The sequence below is a fragment of the Aulostomus chinensis genome, chromosome 17 (assembly GCF_037954235.1).
Source record: "Aulostomus chinensis isolate RoL2024-O1b breed Wild chromosome 17, RoL_Achi_v1.0, whole genome shotgun sequence".
Taxonomy (NCBI): domain Eukaryota; kingdom Metazoa; phylum Chordata; class Actinopteri; order Syngnathiformes; family Aulostomidae; genus Aulostomus; species Aulostomus chinensis.
The window spans coordinates 17,924,720-17,942,248 of record NC_141336.1 but is presented as its reverse complement, the minus strand read 5'-3'; the positions used below and the strand labels follow the sequence as shown (position 1 = coordinate 17,942,248).

Sequence of the window (17,529 nt, the reverse complement as noted above, 5' to 3'; positions counted from 1 at the left end):
CTCTCAGCCTCACACCCGCTGACGCCGCAACACTGATAGAAACCTTCAAACGTGACTCCACGTGTTGCTGCACCTACGCGTATCCTGAATTACCACAAGTCCACAAAACACTCGTCACGGTTTCTATGATCAATGATCTATTTTCAGCTTCTTGTCGTCTCGTCTTAGTCATGGAAATAAAGGTTATTGATGAGCACGTTTCAGCTGATTAATGCTGAGTGCAACCGTGGGGCAAAAAATACAGTCAATACAGCACAGTAATGTGACACTTTGTATGGTGATATTGTGCAATTATCAATATTTCACTGAACACGGTTGACTAATCTCAGCGCTGTGTGTCTGCTGAACAATGATTTGGTTCATAGTTTGCAGTTGAAAACAGTTAATAAAACGCCAGATATTGCAATACTAAGCATGGCATTAGTAAAACTGCAATACTATTGTGTTGAAAACTTTATTGATTTCAACTACATGATGTAGGTTTGGGACAGTGGCAGCATAAAGGTTAGAGAGGCACACTTGTGAGTTGAGGGTGGTGGTGGTGGTGGTGGGGGAGGGGGGGGGGGGGGTATGGCTCAGGGGGTAGCTTGGCAGTCTAGTAACCGAAGGGTCGCTGGTTTGATCCTCACTTCCCCTGGTGACCATGTCCAAGTATCCTTGAGCAAGACACTGAACCCCTGAATGCTCCTGATGGACCTGCGATGGACTGGTGACCCGTCCAGGGTGAACCCGCCTTTCACCTGGTATAGAAAATGGATGGATGGACTTATGACCTGAGGGTCACCATGTCAACGGGACCCATGTAGGGATGAGGGAAGTGAGGAAGCAGCGCTGGCCCCGACCTTATTACAACAACCGAAGTGCCCTTGAGCAAGACCTTACTCCCAACTACTCCACTGGGAGAAGATCAGATCAGGTCACAAAAACACTGTGATAGACTGTATATACAGATAGCAATAATAAAAAGCACACAAATTACTGATGGTTTTCAAACGTGTATTTCTCAACACAACCATGCAATTTTCAAAACCAACTTTTACAAACCTGTCTCATGCATGTATAAGTTCTGCAACAGTTGGTGCAGTTCTGTTTAAAAACATTGATTTTTTTTGTGTGTGTTATATCACAACGCAGGCCAACCTTGTGATTGCTTTTCGATTAATTGTACAGCACTACTTTGTACCTCGCCACCACAGAGGAGAGTCATCCACCTTTGCCCCAGCCGCTAAACCGCAGAGATTCCGCAAAAAGTGCACGATGAATTCATTTCTGTGCCAGATATTAGTTCAGAACAGTGGAATATGCTGTCATAGCCATCAAGATTAAGACCAGAATAATGAGGATTTAAAGACAAAGCTGTACTGGTATAAAAAAAAGAAAAGAAAAAAGAACTCCATCTCCTGCACTAATGCGTCACAGTTTCACTAACAAGCGGTTCAAATTCCCATAATCGTTATGAAGCCTCAGCGTCCCCGTGTTATCCAGATTGTGACCACTGCGTTACACCAGAGTGTTTATCTAACCTCTGCCCCGCTGATGCATCAAGTGGAGTCCAGCACTGCAGAATGAGCTACAACTAAGCCCCCAATATATGTGTGTGTATGTGTGCGCATGCACGCGTGTGTGTGTTCGAGAGAGAGCAGAGTACCCCCAGTCCTAATGGCATTAATGCAAACATTAATGTGCTTATCTTCTTAGCTAAATGTCCTGCTTGGTCGCTGCAAAAAGCTCAGCCATGACTTTTGCAATGCTGCTACAATTCATTCAAACAAACCCCCAGTTACAGTGAACGTGTGACCTACATACGGAATTTCCTTGACGGGGGAGATTTGCATGCATTACAATTCACAGGCACACATGATAATTACATGTGCTGCAGTACTGAGGGCTATGATAGCAAGTCTAAAACACACACGCGCGCGCACGCACGATTCATCAGCCACATTCATCTTTAACACATTAGACATCGTAAACTGACACGTTAATTATATCTTTGCATGGCTTTCTTGCATCGTGGCTCATCTTTAAACAAGTCAGAGTGAATGGCCAAGCTCCTACTTCCCATTATTCCGTCCCCTCCTCTCTATCTTTCATCCTTCCATCTCCCGCCAGAAAACAGAGCCGGAGAAGGGCACTGGCCCGAATTGCTGCCGTTTTAGCCAGAAGCCATGCTGTCTTCAATACTTGTGTGAATTAAACATGTATGGAGCCTTTACAGAGCTTCGCTATTCAGGGATGCTCTATGTTGCTGAATAAAGAAGAAGAGGATGACCCGGTGTAGAATCCCACAGCAGGCTGCATCGCTGGATTGGAGTGAAAAGATGTGACCAGACGGGTGTAAACAACAACAAAGATGAAGGATCAACAAAAAGATTACAGTCACTTGAGCTTTACTCTTATACACAAGAGGACAAACTGCTGTTTTTTTCTTGGGGTTTTTTTTGGAGGGGGGGGGCAGTTTTGTGCCATATAGGAGAGAACAATAACTAATCCAAAAATACTGTAGACAGATTAAGATTACAGATTAAGACCAGCAGCTCTGATTAAAATACGACATTTGGAAAGATTGGCCCTCTGTGCGGCGGCACATCACAACAGGCGAACCAAACAATCAGACGCCACATGATCTGAAACAATCCTCATTTTCATCTCTCTTTATTTGATTCCGTTCGCTTTACATTTTGTATTGATTCCCAAAAGTCAAAATCAACACACACACACACACACACACACACACACACACACGCATAAAAGTTGCTGTTACCAACCTGGCAGTGATGTGGCTGTAAAACAACCCCGAGTCACTAACACTCTGAGGGATGCAGTAACGCAGTACTCGGAGCCGGTGTACGTCCATCTCAGTAAACAAAAAAACAGTGTTCTATCTTGTTTTACTCCATTACTTTAGCTCATTAAAAGCATCTTAATCCCTCTGACGCCGATATAAACCGACAGGATTGACCGCATAAACATCCATTTTAAGTCATGAAAAAAGAAAAAAAAAACATTCCCAGAGATGTGAATTCTTCAACGAGGCGTTTATGAGAGCGATGATCCATCCGGCAACAAAGAGAGGTGACTGACAGACAGACGGCAGGGATGAAGTCATTGACCAACCCGCCTGTTGTCGGTCTGCATAACAGATGAGCATCAGCTTGTGTGCCTGTGTGTGTGCGTGTGCGTGTGTGTGAACCTCTGTGCTATTGTCATACTGTTAACCCAGGGGAGATTACCTCATATCCGTCTCAATCAGCTTCTAGTCATGTTGTGTGTGTGTGTGTGTGTGTGTGTGTGTGTGTGTGTGTGTGTGTGTGTGTGTGTGTGTGTGTGTGTATGTGGGGGTTGCTGCTGCCCCCCCAGTCCTCTTTACTGGGCCTGCTGCTGTTGCCATGGCCACCCAGAGTAATGCAGAGCCTGATTAACAAGCAGCAGTCCATACTGTGGCCAACTCCTATTGACTGGGATGCCCTCTACCTCAGAGGACAGTGGCACCAGTATACACCAACATTTACACACACAGCAACTGGACGAGGTGTGCGTGCTAAATGTCCATTAACATTCAGTGGTAATTGACTTCCTCTAATGCTCAATCAAAGCTTCTAGCTCTTGGGGAGGTGGGCCGGAGGGGAGTCCGACATCAGCTGGTTACTGGCTGGAAGGGACTTTTTTCTCTGTTGTTTAAAACTACAAACTAGACATGGGGGATGCGACAGTGCCTTGAACCAATGACCTACTTTTGACATGTCAACATTAAAAGTCGTAATCAAAAAACTAATTTTCCTCTCGTTTTTTTCTAAATAACCTGTTTGAACCGTAGAAGGAAGAGCACGTGTAACACAGGTATGATCCAGGATCATCTGCCTACAAAAGCACTGCCACTGCAGACGTCTCACCTTCAAAATAAAAGCAGCAATGCTTAGCAATTATTTATTGAGTTATAGGACCCTCTAGTCTTGTTAACAATATCCATCAGCTCAGACCTCATTGCCTGACTAATCAAACCGCAGTTGCACTGTTAGCTTGTCCAACTGAAGGTGGTCACCTGAGAGAAAGGTGAGTAATGTTGGCCTGAAGGTTGGAGAAGCTAGCTTTGTGACCAAGGAACCACCAGTTCCATCCCCAGGACCGACAGGCATAAATGTGGGTCGGAAAGTCAGAACGCAGCCCTAACCACCCCATTGTCACAGAGGAGCCCTTAAGCAAGACCCTTAACAGGCCCTTAAACTTAACAGTGCCCTTAACTCCAACTGCTACTCTGGAGCTGCTCAGTAGCTGCAGGGAATGTGTAACTGTGATTGAGGCGTTTCTACAGAAGAGAAAATTACTCTCAGAGACATTTGCCTGACTAAATAAAGGTTGAAAAAACAGTGGCATTATGACAAAATACCTACAAACTAATTTAATTTCCTTGCCTCTGCTGTACTTTGGAATTTAGAAGTAACTGATGAATGTGAGTATGCAAACTACACAGACACCTTCACCATCTTAGCATGGTCCTGATGAGTCCTGCACTGAACATGCTGTGCTGACTAAACTGGTTATTCTTAGGTTTAGAAAAAATGAGTCCTGTTAGAAATGTGTGTTTGGTATGTGTTTATCTCTATGAGCGACTCCCAGACCCGGGACGGGACAATAAACTCCAGAAGAGCACCGAATTTGAGTAACTTGAAACACTATCAAACTGTTGGTTTTTGGGGAGAAAAAAAAGAGAAGAAATTGGAAATGAAATGATTCATCTTTCCTGGGCAATGCTGGGTAACCTGCCTAGTGTCAATAATGTAGGAAAAAAAAGGTAAAGAAAGTAACAACCTGCAGGAATATCATCATCAGAACTGTTAAATATCTACATCTCTGAATACTTCCTGTATATATGTAACAGAAATAAGTACACACCACACGTCTCCCCACACACACACACACACACACACACACACACACACACACACAAGTCCCAAGACAGCCCCTTAGATCTCCCATGCTGTGGTGACACTAAACAACACACACGACACAGAAACACACACCACCAAGGGGGGTAACTGGACAGCCCGGCGCAGTAAAACGCCGCTTGTACTGTACAACAGGGGGGACGTAGATGACAGCGATGTGAGCAGAGGTGCCAGTCAACAGTGGTTTGTTTTCTTGGGCTCACAGTAACGAGGGGCGGCGTGGCTCATAGGTAGCGTGGCCGTCTAGCAACCTGGTGACCACGTCCAAGCTTAGTTGAGCAAGATACTGAACCCCTAATTGCTCCTGATGGCCCTGCGATGGACTTGCGACCCATCCAGGGTGAACCCAGCCTCTCACCCAATGCCAGCTGGGATAGGCTCCAGCACCCCCGTGACCCTTAACCTTTAGAAAATGGATGGACGGATGGACTCACAGTAACGCCCAGCTGAATGTTGCTGGCTCATCTGTGGCTGTGGTTCAGCTGGACCACAGGACATTTCTGTGACAGGCTGGGTAAATGCTGACAAGCCGGATCTACGGGGGGGGGGGGCATGTTCACAAAGACTGAGAACATGACGACAAGTAACCGCTAAACTTGCCCCAGGGGGGTGGTTTGTCTCATCCTGGAACAAGAACAGACTTCTTCTGTTATATGATGGTGTCACTATTTATAGACAAAGTTTAGGTACTGAAGTTGTGAATCTTTTTTAAAAAAAGAGTGAATCAGAAGTGGTTCAAACAAATGCAAAACACAAAGAAACCGACATACAAAAGGACATAAACTTCTACCTCACTTCTTTTTGCAATAAAATATTATTTTACTTCTTTTTACAGCACTTAATGTACAAGAATGCAGAAGTCTGACAAGCGTGTACCAATACTTCACTTCTAACGCAGACGAGTGTGAGACGTGTTGTCAGACGCAGTACGGGACGCAGTAACTTGTGTTGCAGGTACATTTTCTCCGATTTACACTAAAGTTACAGTCTTTCAAGCACGATTTGTCTTCCGTCCATCACAGCGCTCGTTGTTCTGACATATTTCATATAAAATATCAAATCATGACGTTTTGTCTCGGTAATTTTGAGCGTCTCACTTTCTAAAACGAGGCTGAATTGATTGACAGGTCAATTATTTTAAGGTAGCAAATCTTTGGCAAGGAAGGATAAAGTCAGCATACTGACCCCAATAATGACATCATTTATTTATCATAAACTGATGCCAATTGACCCTCAGGCTGATTGTCATGGGCAATATGGATGGGGGCCCCCACTGTATCACCAAGACCCCCCCAACACCCACCCACCTTCCTCAGCGCTCCGCAGGCCCTCATCCTAATCCTGATCCTTAAGGGAAATGCTTTGTAAACAAAAGGAAATGGACAAAAAGCATGGAAAACAAAGATTATGGCCACATGTCAACCATAAGTTGTTCTTTTGGAAAACAAAAATAAATATTTGAATTCTGACTTTAAAACTCCAGAATTCAAATATTTGATTTTTCTTCCAAAGAAAAATTCCATATGTGGCCCTAACCCTCTTCCCTAAAAGAAAAACCAAAACGATACGTACGAAAAGAAATATAAAAATATGACCCCCCCCCCCCAAAAAAAAACAGCTCAGGAGAAAGGGATTCCCTATTATTTGGTCATTTTCTTAATTGGATGACAGATTTGGAGAATAACAAACATTATGCTGTGACACATTTGTGTGTCAGATGATCTGAATGAGCGCGTCCAATGTGAGCAGTCCTTCATATACAAGTCATGTGACAGGTTTTCACTGATGTACAGTAGATTATAGTAGATTACTGCCATGCACGCCTGGATGTTATCTCTCTCTCCCGCCACACATCTGTATTTGAGCTTCAATAAATCACCATGCCCGCTGTAATCTGCCAAGGCCATATTACAGTGGGACCCTTCTAACCCCCAATCATCTGGCTTTTGATAGTCCCACTCATTCAGCCATTCTGAGATTAGCGCTCTCTATCCCGTTCTTCCTGCCTCTCTCTCGCTCTCTCACACACACACGCATGCATTCAATGCAGAAGGGGATCAATCCTGTGAGCGAGCGAGAGCAGCTGAGCGGACACACACTGACAGACCGCAAGAAACTCATTCCTTCATCTTCCCAGGAAAAGACTGAACCAATGAAAATATAGCTGAGGGCAACCAATCCTGGTTCTCTGCAAACAGCTGGCTGGAGAGAAAACACAGTCAGAGGGGCTGGAAAGAAGAAGAAGGAGAAGGAGAAGGCAAAGGAGGCAGACTGGCGAAAAATCTGAGATTTTTTCCTCTCCCCTGTTTGTTCTCGCTTTCTCTCCAACGGTTGCAGTCGAAACGGCGTGTGGAGATTGAGGGGAGACAGAGAAGGAGAAGGAGAAACAAAGGTTTCCCTGCAGATAAAATGCTGTTCCGAGATTCATTTGGCTGCCAATAAAAACAAACTCCAAAGCCAATTTCCCTTTTTTTCTTTTTGCTCACACAAACCACACAAACTAAAAGAGTGACTAAGAGACAAGAAGAAGAGGAATCTTGTATGTCCTACCCGAAATCATCCAGGGAATACATGTCGCTGAAGGAGACAGTCCAGTCCTCAAGCAAAGGATGAAGGGAGGTATAAAGGGGGGATTATGAAGGGGAGGGGGAAGTGTTAACCTGAGAGGAGAGAGCAGTAAACATGCTGTCGGATGCTCGCGGGAACTATTCACATCCTCTTAAAAATATAAATTAAATAAGGGTTGAAAAATGTACGAACAGAAGCTTGAGACAGAGAGAGAGTAGGAGGGAAGTAGTGAACGAGGGTGATGAGGAGTGTTCTAACAGAGTAAGAGAATGCAAGTGAGAGAGAGAGAGAGAGAGAGCGAGCGAGATAGAACATGTGACCTGTGTGGACCAGTCACCTCGCTCCGCTCAGAGGATTGGAGTGCCATCTTTCAACCTCCAAGGAATCACTTCCACTGGATGGAAATTATATCTGGAGTGATTATACACACCTCCCCCACTTTTTCTATTGAGAAGAGCATTCAAAAAGCTTGAAATAGATTCAACACTAAGTGGATTTTTACGGTCAAAAATCCGCCATAACCTTCCTTTAATGACAAATTAACGCCACGGAAGGAAGTAGAAGCGGCGTCACTCCCGCTGAACACACGCTTGCATTCATCTCATGAAACGTTTCCTTTCATCGTCATCGCTGGTCCATCTGTCTCAAGCAAACTTTAAACTATTAAGCTTCTTTGCCACAGCGAGCTGAGGTGTGGGGAAGCACACACACACACACACACACACACACACACACAAAGAGCGATCCAGTCCACCACAAGATTAAGAGGATTGGAGGGTTTAGAAAATATAGTAAGAAACATGGAACTGGATCTAAAAGAGCCCCAGACACAAAATAAACTGGTTTCCTTTACAAAACAGTGTGTGTGTGTGTGTGTGTGTGTGTGTGTGTGCGTGTGTGTGTGTGCGTGTGTGTGTGTTTTACATGCGCAAAAGGAGGTTGCATTCAAATTAAGTACTTGGTAAAAAGAAACCACTCTAGAAAATATGAGCAGTCAGAGCCACAGGACACATGATATTAATTTAGAATCCAGCCTCATTTCCATAATCTTCTTATAATACAGTCAATATAACCCTGAGAAGTGACAGAAAGCCCTGTAAGGATGCACAATGTTATCAACATGTCATCAGTGTCTCCAGATGAAGGTCGGTTTAATATATAGCTAAAGTGGTCCAATTTATTTAGGAGGAGGCAACAATAAGCACATTATTCAGAGGCTTTTCTAAATAGTTTGATCATGCATTTTTTTTTTGCGCTTTCTTCAAATTCACAATGTTTCCATGTGATTTTCAGTACATACAAAATGTGAAAATCATAAACTTTAAATCCAGCTAAAATCAACATCAGTAAATATTGGCTATCAGACAAAACCAGTTGTAAATGCAGGTACCGTCCTGAGCGGCTGCTGCATAGCTGGGTCTGGAGGCTAATTTGGTCTGTTTGTTGACACCTGGATGGGCTGAACACATAGGAAAAAGCTGCAGATTGTTATTTAGCTCACTTATAGCCCGTTAGCTTGTTTTTGCTAGCACACCATCCGGGGCCTGACTGAAATCTGTTTGAAAAGTTCAGTTTTTAAAGAAAGCGATGCAAAACCTGAAAACAAAGGGAGAAGAGGAGCTTTGCAGACAGGTGGGAGATCATGGAGGGGAGGGCTCCACAGGAAGTGAATGGACTGTAAAGCCTGACTTAAGCCTGACTTGGTGTCATCCACATGCTGCATTTACAGACATGCAGGATGAAAGCTGCAAATGCTTCCCACAGTAAGCGATGGGGGGGGGGGGGGTCATCTGGAAAAACCCTGTTGACCCCCCCATTGAGGACAAATGAGGCAGATTCATCATTAAATCTCCAGCAGCACAAAGCCCGCATGATGCATGTTTGAAAAAGATTACAGTGGGAAGAGATGTGTACGAAAGACAAGACCAGGAGGGAGGACTGCTAGTTAGCAGTTAGCATGTGAGGAGGATGAGGATGACGACCTCTGGGTTAACCAAGATCATTAACAATGTGACGACTTCTGATGGAGGTAGGCTAGCGCTTCCCATTCGCTTCCATTCATTGTGCGATGCTAACTAGTGAACAGACAGTTTCAGCTTCTTACTGCGTGCACAGAGGAGAGAAAGGTATCTGTTCTTTTGTCTTTTTGCAGTGAGGATGGCAAAGAAGTGTACATCCTGGTGTTTGGGGAAACTAGCTAGCTGCCCGTCAAACAACCAAATGCACAAGTACAGCGACGCCTGCTCAAATGTGTAATCAGGTTAATCTTTAATCAGATTGCTTCTTACATTCTGTAATACTCTCAACTATTTCATTTGTATGGTTTGAGTTATGAGGCGGCACAGTGGTGCAGTGGTCAGCACTGTCGCCTCACAACAAGAAGGTTCCGAGGGCACAGGAACTTTCTGTGTGGAGTCTCCATGTTCTCCCTGTTCCTGTGTGGGTTCTCTCTGGTACTCCAGCTTCCTCCCACAGTCCAAAGACATCAAGAGAGGACGAAGCTGATTGATACTCTAAATTGACTGTAGGTGTGACTGTGAGGGTGAATGGTTGTCTGTCTCTATGTGTTGGTCCTGAGATGGACTGGTGACCTGTCCAGGGTGAACCCTGCCTCTAGCCCGTAGCCGCTGGGACAGGCTCCAGCCCCCCCGCGACCCTTAACAGGAATAAGCAGAAGAAAATGGATGAACAGTTTGAGTTACAGCTCCTTAACTGAACAATATCAAATATTATATAATTTTGTGGATAAAAATAGGATTTACTTCTGAATTGAAAGCAGACAAGAGGTGGTTTTGCGTGTCTGTTAATATACAGTATGTTGCCGGACCTTTGTCTTCCTGTCAGCGTCTTTCTTTTTATGGCATCTCCTGAATGTTACTGTTGGCTGTGGAGAAGAATATTTTACTCCAAAGTATGCTAAATATGTAATAGGAGAGGGACAAATAAAGAAGCTGAACTAATATTGGAGCTGTCAATGAAATGTTTTTGAGGTAAAGCTGCCTCATGTAGAGCTCAAGCACTACGATAACTCAGCGTTTCACCTCCCGCTGGCTGCAGTCCTTCATTCTACCTTTCCTACCATGAGTCACCACAACAGAAAGAAACGCTCCCGCGTTAACAGCGAAGAGCGAACGCCTCGCTGACTGCCCTATCGCACTGTTCCTCTCCCTCAATCATATTAAAAAAAAAACAAAACGACAGCAGCCGCACCGACAAGAACAAAGAATTACCATGGCATAATAAAACCACTCTAAAAATAACTCTCTCTCTCTCTCTCACACACACACACACACACACACATGCATGGACACTTGCAGAAATGCTACAATGGCTGCAGTGATGCTGAACAAATGATCTCATTGACTCAAATCTTTCTTTTTTTTTTGTCTTGAGGCTAAAGACAAGCCTGGTCACCTTGTTGTTGCTTTGTGGAGATTTAAGACTTCCCCTTTTGGGCTTGAGTCAAAGAGCAGATCTGGCCTCTGGCAAAAAAAAAAAAAAAAAAAAAAAAAATCCACACAGGAAACACACAGCTTTGCAGAAAAAAAGGAGAGGAAACAGCCTGTTCATCCAAGTGGGCTAAAGATATGAATCCTGCATGTTTACTGTCTGAGAGAGTTCAGCTACTGGGGTTTGGTTATAGGAAGCTTGTGCATCATTTAGATCAGGACATGGAATGAAAACACTAAAATATCCAGTGAGAGTGCTTCTATGGGCTCTTCATTCCTTCCCCTCTCTCTCTCTCTCTCTCTCTGTATTTCCTCTCTGAAAGGATACAAATACAAACTTAGATAGCACACACACACACACACACACACACACACACACACACACACACACACACACACACAACAATGTAAGCAGACACAGTGCAATGTATCTGTGGAGGGCTGTCAGAGTAAATCTGAAGCCATAAAACAGAATGGTGCAGCTACGGAGACAAGGAGGAGTCAAACTACAGGCAGGAGGGAAATATAAAAGGGTCGTGTCATAAATAGAACCGAGACTCTGCTGCTGCTGCTGCTGGAGAAGATTTGGGGCCCCACTTCATTTTGTACGCTAAACATAAGCAGGCTGAAAATACCATCCATAGGCTCAGGAGCAGACAAACACACACACACACACACACACACACACACACACACACACACACACACACACACAGTGGAAGCTGGAGATGCATGTGCAGATCAGTCATGATATAGGCTTGTGTGTGTGTGTGTGTGTGTGTGTGTGTGTGCGCGCACGTGTGTGAAGGGGGGGGGGGGCTGATAACCTGCCTGGCAACCACCAGAATAAACACTCTGCCCCCCTCCCTCCTCTTGCAATGGCTACACACACCCCTCACCTCAGCTATCTCCCCCCTGCAGCCATTCACAGCAATTTTATTCCACCTGGTGCATCTTATTGCTTTTGTGCAGAAATACATGATGCTGTCGTCACCATGACAACAGGATTTAAACCCTGCATTCAATACAATGGGGCGGGGTCCGGCGTTGACAATAGAAGGCTACTAAAAAGAGAGGGGGGGGGGTGTAACCGACAGACTTGATGTGCATGATTCGCTTGTTTATGAGGAATGTAAAGGACGGAGCAGAGGCCCGGTGGGTGGGTGGGCCCCGGCCCCCCCTCCCCACCGCGACTGTTTCAAATAATAAGACAGATAAAGCCACAAAAGGTCATACATGATGTAATTCTTCATTTTGTGGCGTATTCTTGTGAGATAGCTGTATAAATGGACACTGGAGGAGGAGAGGGTGAGTGCGCATCTGTCATGACGCGTCAAACGGAGCGCATGGTGCTAGCCAGCCGCCGCTTACCTCATGATCCCGACCCTTGTTCAACCGGAGATGATGGTGCTGATGAGGCTGGTTGATACGAGTCCGCTATTATCTCTGAATATACAGTCTGCAAGGCAACAATGAGCCCACCTTGCGCCGTTAATGTTGGACTATAAAAGGCTGATCGTGTTGTAGAGGCGCTAAGCGGCGACGCGAGCCTCCTCTCCCATCCGCTTTGTGCTCCCTTGTCTCTGCTCTCCACCCGCGCCGCTGCGGCTCCTTATATCCATGTTCACTCGGGGTTCACACTCGGTACAGGACGGGGAACTGTGGGTGTCGGCCGCCGCCTCCTTCAGTCCATATTTCCTTCCCATTCGGAGTGTTGTGGTGAGGTGGAGAGATTTTGGGGGAAAATGCTAATGCGGCGTGCGGAGGAAGAGAAGGAACGCCGACCCGGCTCAATGCTGCCCTCCTGTGGGGAAGACGCGCACATGCAGGGAGTGACGCCCACACCGGCCCAACAGCAGGATTTTTAATGCAATATACTGTAAGATGTGATGTATTTTTATGACTATATCACAGTTCTCATTGAAGAATAAAAGTATTAAAACCATATAAATGCACTTTAATTTAAATGTGACACCTGGAAATGATTTGAACACTTCCAAAACAGAAAAAAGGAGGGTTGAAATATGACATGAGGTCATAGGACTGTTGCATTTATTTTAAGGCAAATATGCAACGTTTAGTGGTATTTGCAGTGCAGCCAATCATGGGAAGATAAATTGTTTCACTGCTAAAGTTTTGACTTTTCAAGAACTATCAAGTATCAAAGATGCAATATCGTTTACTGTAGTTTTATTTTTGATTCCCATTAATTATCATCACTGTAATTGTGGGGTCGTATCATTCATTATCACAGTTACAGAAGTAAATCTCCAATTCATGGTATTTTTTTGCCGTGCAACTGATCTGAGTGGCAAAATCCCTTGATGCTGAGACATAAAAGTAAAGTCCAAAAATTTAAAATTAAACCACTTCTTCTTGTTATGAAACTATTTTTAAGGCATGAAGACAGGGAAGGAGCACGATCAAAGCATTTATAATGTAATTTGTATTTCAAGTTTCTTTTTTTTTTTAAATGGGTTTTAATCTAATATTGAGAAAAGTATTGATCAAGAAAAAGGGGTCAGTAAAAGTACCAGGATCAACAACTTTCCATTCATTTCAGAGTTTTTGTGGTAAACTCTCAAAACAACACAGTCACATCCTTCATTAGAGTTAGGGTTACCCTGTTTTATGCACGTGTGTGTGTGTGTGTGTGTGTGTGTGTGTGTGTGTGTGTGATCTCAGCTTGTTGTTAACCTCTAATGTAGACCTCACAGTAGACCTGACTGGTACACTGCTCTGAAGGTTGAGAGCAGACAATATTGGTTCAGGGAAACAGGAAGTGCTATAATGTTTGGATTCCTCTCGCAAATCAAAGCTAAATAGGGTAAAATAAACACATGACAACTCTTTCAACAAAAAAAAAAATCTGAAACTGTTTCAAATACTTTATATTCACCCATATTGTCCTCAAAAGCCTCTCCGTGTATTTACACATTTGGAGTTAAACAGGAATTTATCATAGGAAAGAAAACTCAAAGAAACTGCAATTGCAAAGGATTTGACTCAATAAATATTAGAAAATGTGTCTTTTTTTTAAAGACTGGAAGCACAAAAACACTTGGGACATGCTTGGAAAAAAAAGTGAAAAATATCCTAATCCAGACAGCAATTTGTCATCAGCCTAGATCATTTTAAAAATATCACGTCAGTACCTCTGACAGGACCTCTCCCGCCCATCCATCGTGTTCAACCTGCTGTATCTCATCCAAACATGCCTTCAACTTCAAGTTATGATACAGAAACAGACCGATAAAGGTTGCTCTGAGTATTTTAGCGAGATGTGTTAAGGGCTTCTTCTTCTTCTGATATGTTAGTGTTCGTAACAGGAAAGAGTCCTGCTTTGCTAGTGCTTTCCTGAGTGGTTAAATACAAAATAAAATAGAGTTTAATGATTAAAAAAACACACTTTGTTCTTTCTGTCCATACACAGTTTCTTTTTCTTCTTGTTGTTGTTGTTCCGATGCTCTTGAATTTCCAGCTGGATGATATGCAGAGGGATAAAAACAAAAACAAAAACCCAACGACAACCGTCTTCAGTTCATTATCTGTGGCAGGAGTGTGCACAATTCAAGAAGAGTGAAAGCCAAACTAGAAAGTCAGAGCCTTTGGTTCTGTTTTGTTGGATTTGATCCGTTTGATTTGTTTTGGCTCGTATCATTGGTGAGCAGGCTGAGATAGATAGATAGATAGATAGATAGAGAGAAAGCGAGGGAGAGAGCGAGAGAGAGAGAGAGAGAGCGAGAGAGAGAGTTTCTTTACATGTAGTGCGAATGACAAAAAGGGAGAAATATTCAGGATTTTCAAGCTTATTACACCTCCGACAGTTCTTCTCATTTGGGATCAGAGTAGATCAGGAAGGAAACCGGGAGACGGAGGTTCCTCTTCTGTCAATTCATTATTCAGTTCAATTGTTTTTTTTTAAGCATTCGAGTTAATTTGGTTCGGTTCAGTTTAGTGCAGTTGAGTTCGCCTCATCAGCAGCAGCTGAAGGAAGTCGACAGTATCTGTGTCTGTCCGCCTGCTTAGACTATCCTCCACTGCATCACGCTCATGTCCTTCCCTCCGGTTGACACCAGGTAGCTGTCATAATGCAGGAAGGTCACGTTGGTCACATGACTGCTGTGGCCACCGTAAACATGGCTGGGAGCCTGAAACAAACACATAAACAAAAAACTTTCTTGTGATTCTGTTTCATCAAAGCTGCATCGATACATTTTTCTCCAGCAGATTCTCACCCTGAACTGGGAACACGGGTAAGAGAAGAGGTGAACCTTCCCAAAGTCGTCCCCGGTAACGAGGAGGCTCTTGTCACCGGACCTGCACACAGCGTTGATATCGGTGCCATCGGAGCCGTCCGACCACATGCCTGAGGAACAGAGGGCAGCGTTAACATCCGTGCGTCCTCTTCAAAGGACACACAAGGAATCAAGAGCATTAACACACTTACCAAATACCTGGAAGCCCAGAGTGCAGGTGTGTGTGGCCCACTCTATATCTCTGGTGGTCTCCACACTCACCACCTGTTTACACACCGATGGGATCCCTGCAAAAACACATGATTCACACATCGTAGCACACCTTCACTCAGCACTCCGGTAAACCTCTACAAATTCATCGCTCTCTTTTGGATTTGAATTGAGACTTAAAACACGTTAATAAAACGATGGCATCCCTCTTAAACCATGATAGAGTTGACAAACTCCACGCAAACTTTAATTTGTCGGCTTCTGTAAACATAACCATGAAACAGGAACCTTAACTTGCTTGGACTTTGGGGTTTTTATGCAAAATTACTTCCTGTTGCTATACTTTTCATTGAACATGCTTTCAAAATCAATAAATAAGACATGGATGTTGCATCAGCTCTTCAAGGTAGAGGCAGCCATGGGCGGGTTTGCATAGTTGCTCCACATCAAAACAAGTTCATGTCAACTCAGTCAACAAATGCCAACCTGAAAAATGTTCACATCCTTGAATGCTGTTAGTCGAAGAGTAAACACGCTTTTCAGCGATTTAGGTTTTCACCAGAAAGTATGTCTCTCCTTTATAAAAATGCCATCGCTGTGGATTGTGTTTTGTCTCCCTCAGTCCCTCTGTCTGTAACGTTGTGTGTTTGCCTCTGGCTGTCTTGACCAGCTCTCTTGTGAAAATGTGACTCTTAATCAACCCGGTTAAATAACAGTTAAATACATAAAACAGAAAAAATTAAATAAAATAATTATCCATACATTTCCAAACACTCATTTGCTTTTATAAACCGTAGGATTTTCATTTTAGTCTCACAGGCAGGAAGCAAAGCCTGATGAGTATTTGTCACTCCTTGCTCCTGACATCTATCGTGTAGCTCTTGTAACATGTACATCTTTTTATGCCTGATTGATTGACAGTTACAGGAGATACTCAACAGATGTCTTCCTGTCTGAGAGACTAGATGGAGAGTTCAAAGATATCCTGTAGTGCGTAAGAATGCTTTTGTGCATAAAGCAGTTAGTGAATGAAGCTCCTTGTGTTTACAGTAATGCCCGGTAACTAAAGAAATGTTGTACAGTTACACAACCGTGAACTCTCTTTATAACAGAGCCCGTAAGAGGACGACACACTGGGATGTACTTACAGTACAGTATCTCATAGTCTCCTGAATTTGATACCAGGTACTGAGAGTCCACTGACCAGTCCAGGTGGGTGATGAAACTAGAGTGACCCTGAGAAAAGATCCAACAGAGTTTTCCAGAGCAGACACAATAAGACACTTCCAGGTGAATATAGAGGCTGCACAGAAAGACTCGTCTTGTTATCAACACAGTACGTGTAGAGAGAGCAGACCCAAACATAGACCCCAGAGAGGGGAACTAAAAATAAAGGAGCCCCCGATGAGAGGGAATTCTAAATACAGGAGCTCACCGAACACTTCCCCACTCGGCTGTACTTCCTCCCGTTTTCTGCCACAGCGTAGATATAAATGTAGTTGTCATGGGATCCGATAGCCAGGAAGTTCCCATCTGGAGATGTTAAGAAGACAAGATTATTGGTGGGAAAGAAGAAAATGTATGTCACTGGTCAGGAGATATCACGATAAAGATGTTTTTAAAGTATTCTGTTGCTGAGCAGTAAAAATCCTGATAAACAGAGGAAACAGAGACACGTTAACGCCTGTGAGCAGCCAACAACATACCTGGTCCAAAGCTCATAACTGAAAGCTGCTCATTCCCGTCTGTGTGCACCGTGACTAAATCCTTGGAGTCAGTGTCCAGTACCAGCCACCTGCAGGGGCAAACTGTCTCATCATCCCTTTAACGTCTGTCTCAAATTCAAATGTGCCGTGTGCAGTTTTCATTCTCAAGCTCTCCCAGAGTAATAACAATATTTTTAAAATAAGGTTGTGACAGTTGCAGTCTGGTGAACACGGTATCCCATTCAAGGTCAAACAGCAACTAAGTCCTTTTTTGGTGATGGGTTTTCCCTACCTGCCAGTCTGGGTTCCTATGGCAACCACAGCTCCAGATGGGTGGAAGCCTGCTGACTGGGCAGCATCCTGATAGAAACAGGAGAAATAAGATATTCAA

At 43.9% G+C, this 17,529-nt stretch overlaps 2 protein-coding genes across 12 annotated transcripts in view; both read right to left on the bottom strand.

Annotated features, from left to right (window-relative positions):
• evla (Enah/Vasp-like a) overlaps positions 1–12,765 on the bottom strand; it is a 34,580-nt gene extending 21,815 nt beyond the window's left edge. The window contains exon 1 of one of the 4 annotated variants that reach the window (XM_086182356.1): positions 12,335–12,765. In XM_086182356.1, the coding sequence (XP_086038482.1) occupies positions 12,335–12,339 (5 nt within the window). In that variant the 5' untranslated portion in view covers positions 12,340–12,765. Of the gene's footprint in view, positions 1–2,768; positions 3,207–7,496; positions 7,758–12,334 lie in introns of those variants that run through there. The other 3 variants (XM_086182355.1, XM_086182354.1, XM_086182353.1) reach the window with 3 other exon arrangements.
• Positions 12,766–13,838: 1,073 nt separating this feature from the next.
• The window catches only part of eml1 (EMAP like 1), a 41,780-nt gene continuing 38,089 nt past the window's right edge, over positions 13,839–17,529 (bottom strand). For all 8 annotated transcript variants that reach the window (XM_086182044.1, XM_086182041.1, XM_086182042.1 and 5 more), the window contains 7 exons: positions 17,431–17,498; positions 17,139–17,227; positions 16,868–16,965; positions 16,581–16,668; positions 15,414–15,509; positions 15,202–15,332; positions 13,839–15,114 (listed from right to left, as the gene is read on the bottom strand). In XM_086182044.1, the coding sequence (XP_086038170.1) occupies positions 14,989–15,114; positions 15,202–15,332; positions 15,414–15,509; positions 16,581–16,668; positions 16,868–16,965; positions 17,139–17,227; positions 17,431–17,498 (696 nt within the window). In that variant the 3' untranslated portion in view covers positions 13,839–14,988. The remainder of the gene's footprint in view (positions 15,115–15,201; positions 15,333–15,413; positions 15,510–16,580; positions 16,669–16,867; positions 16,966–17,138; positions 17,228–17,430; positions 17,499–17,529) is intronic.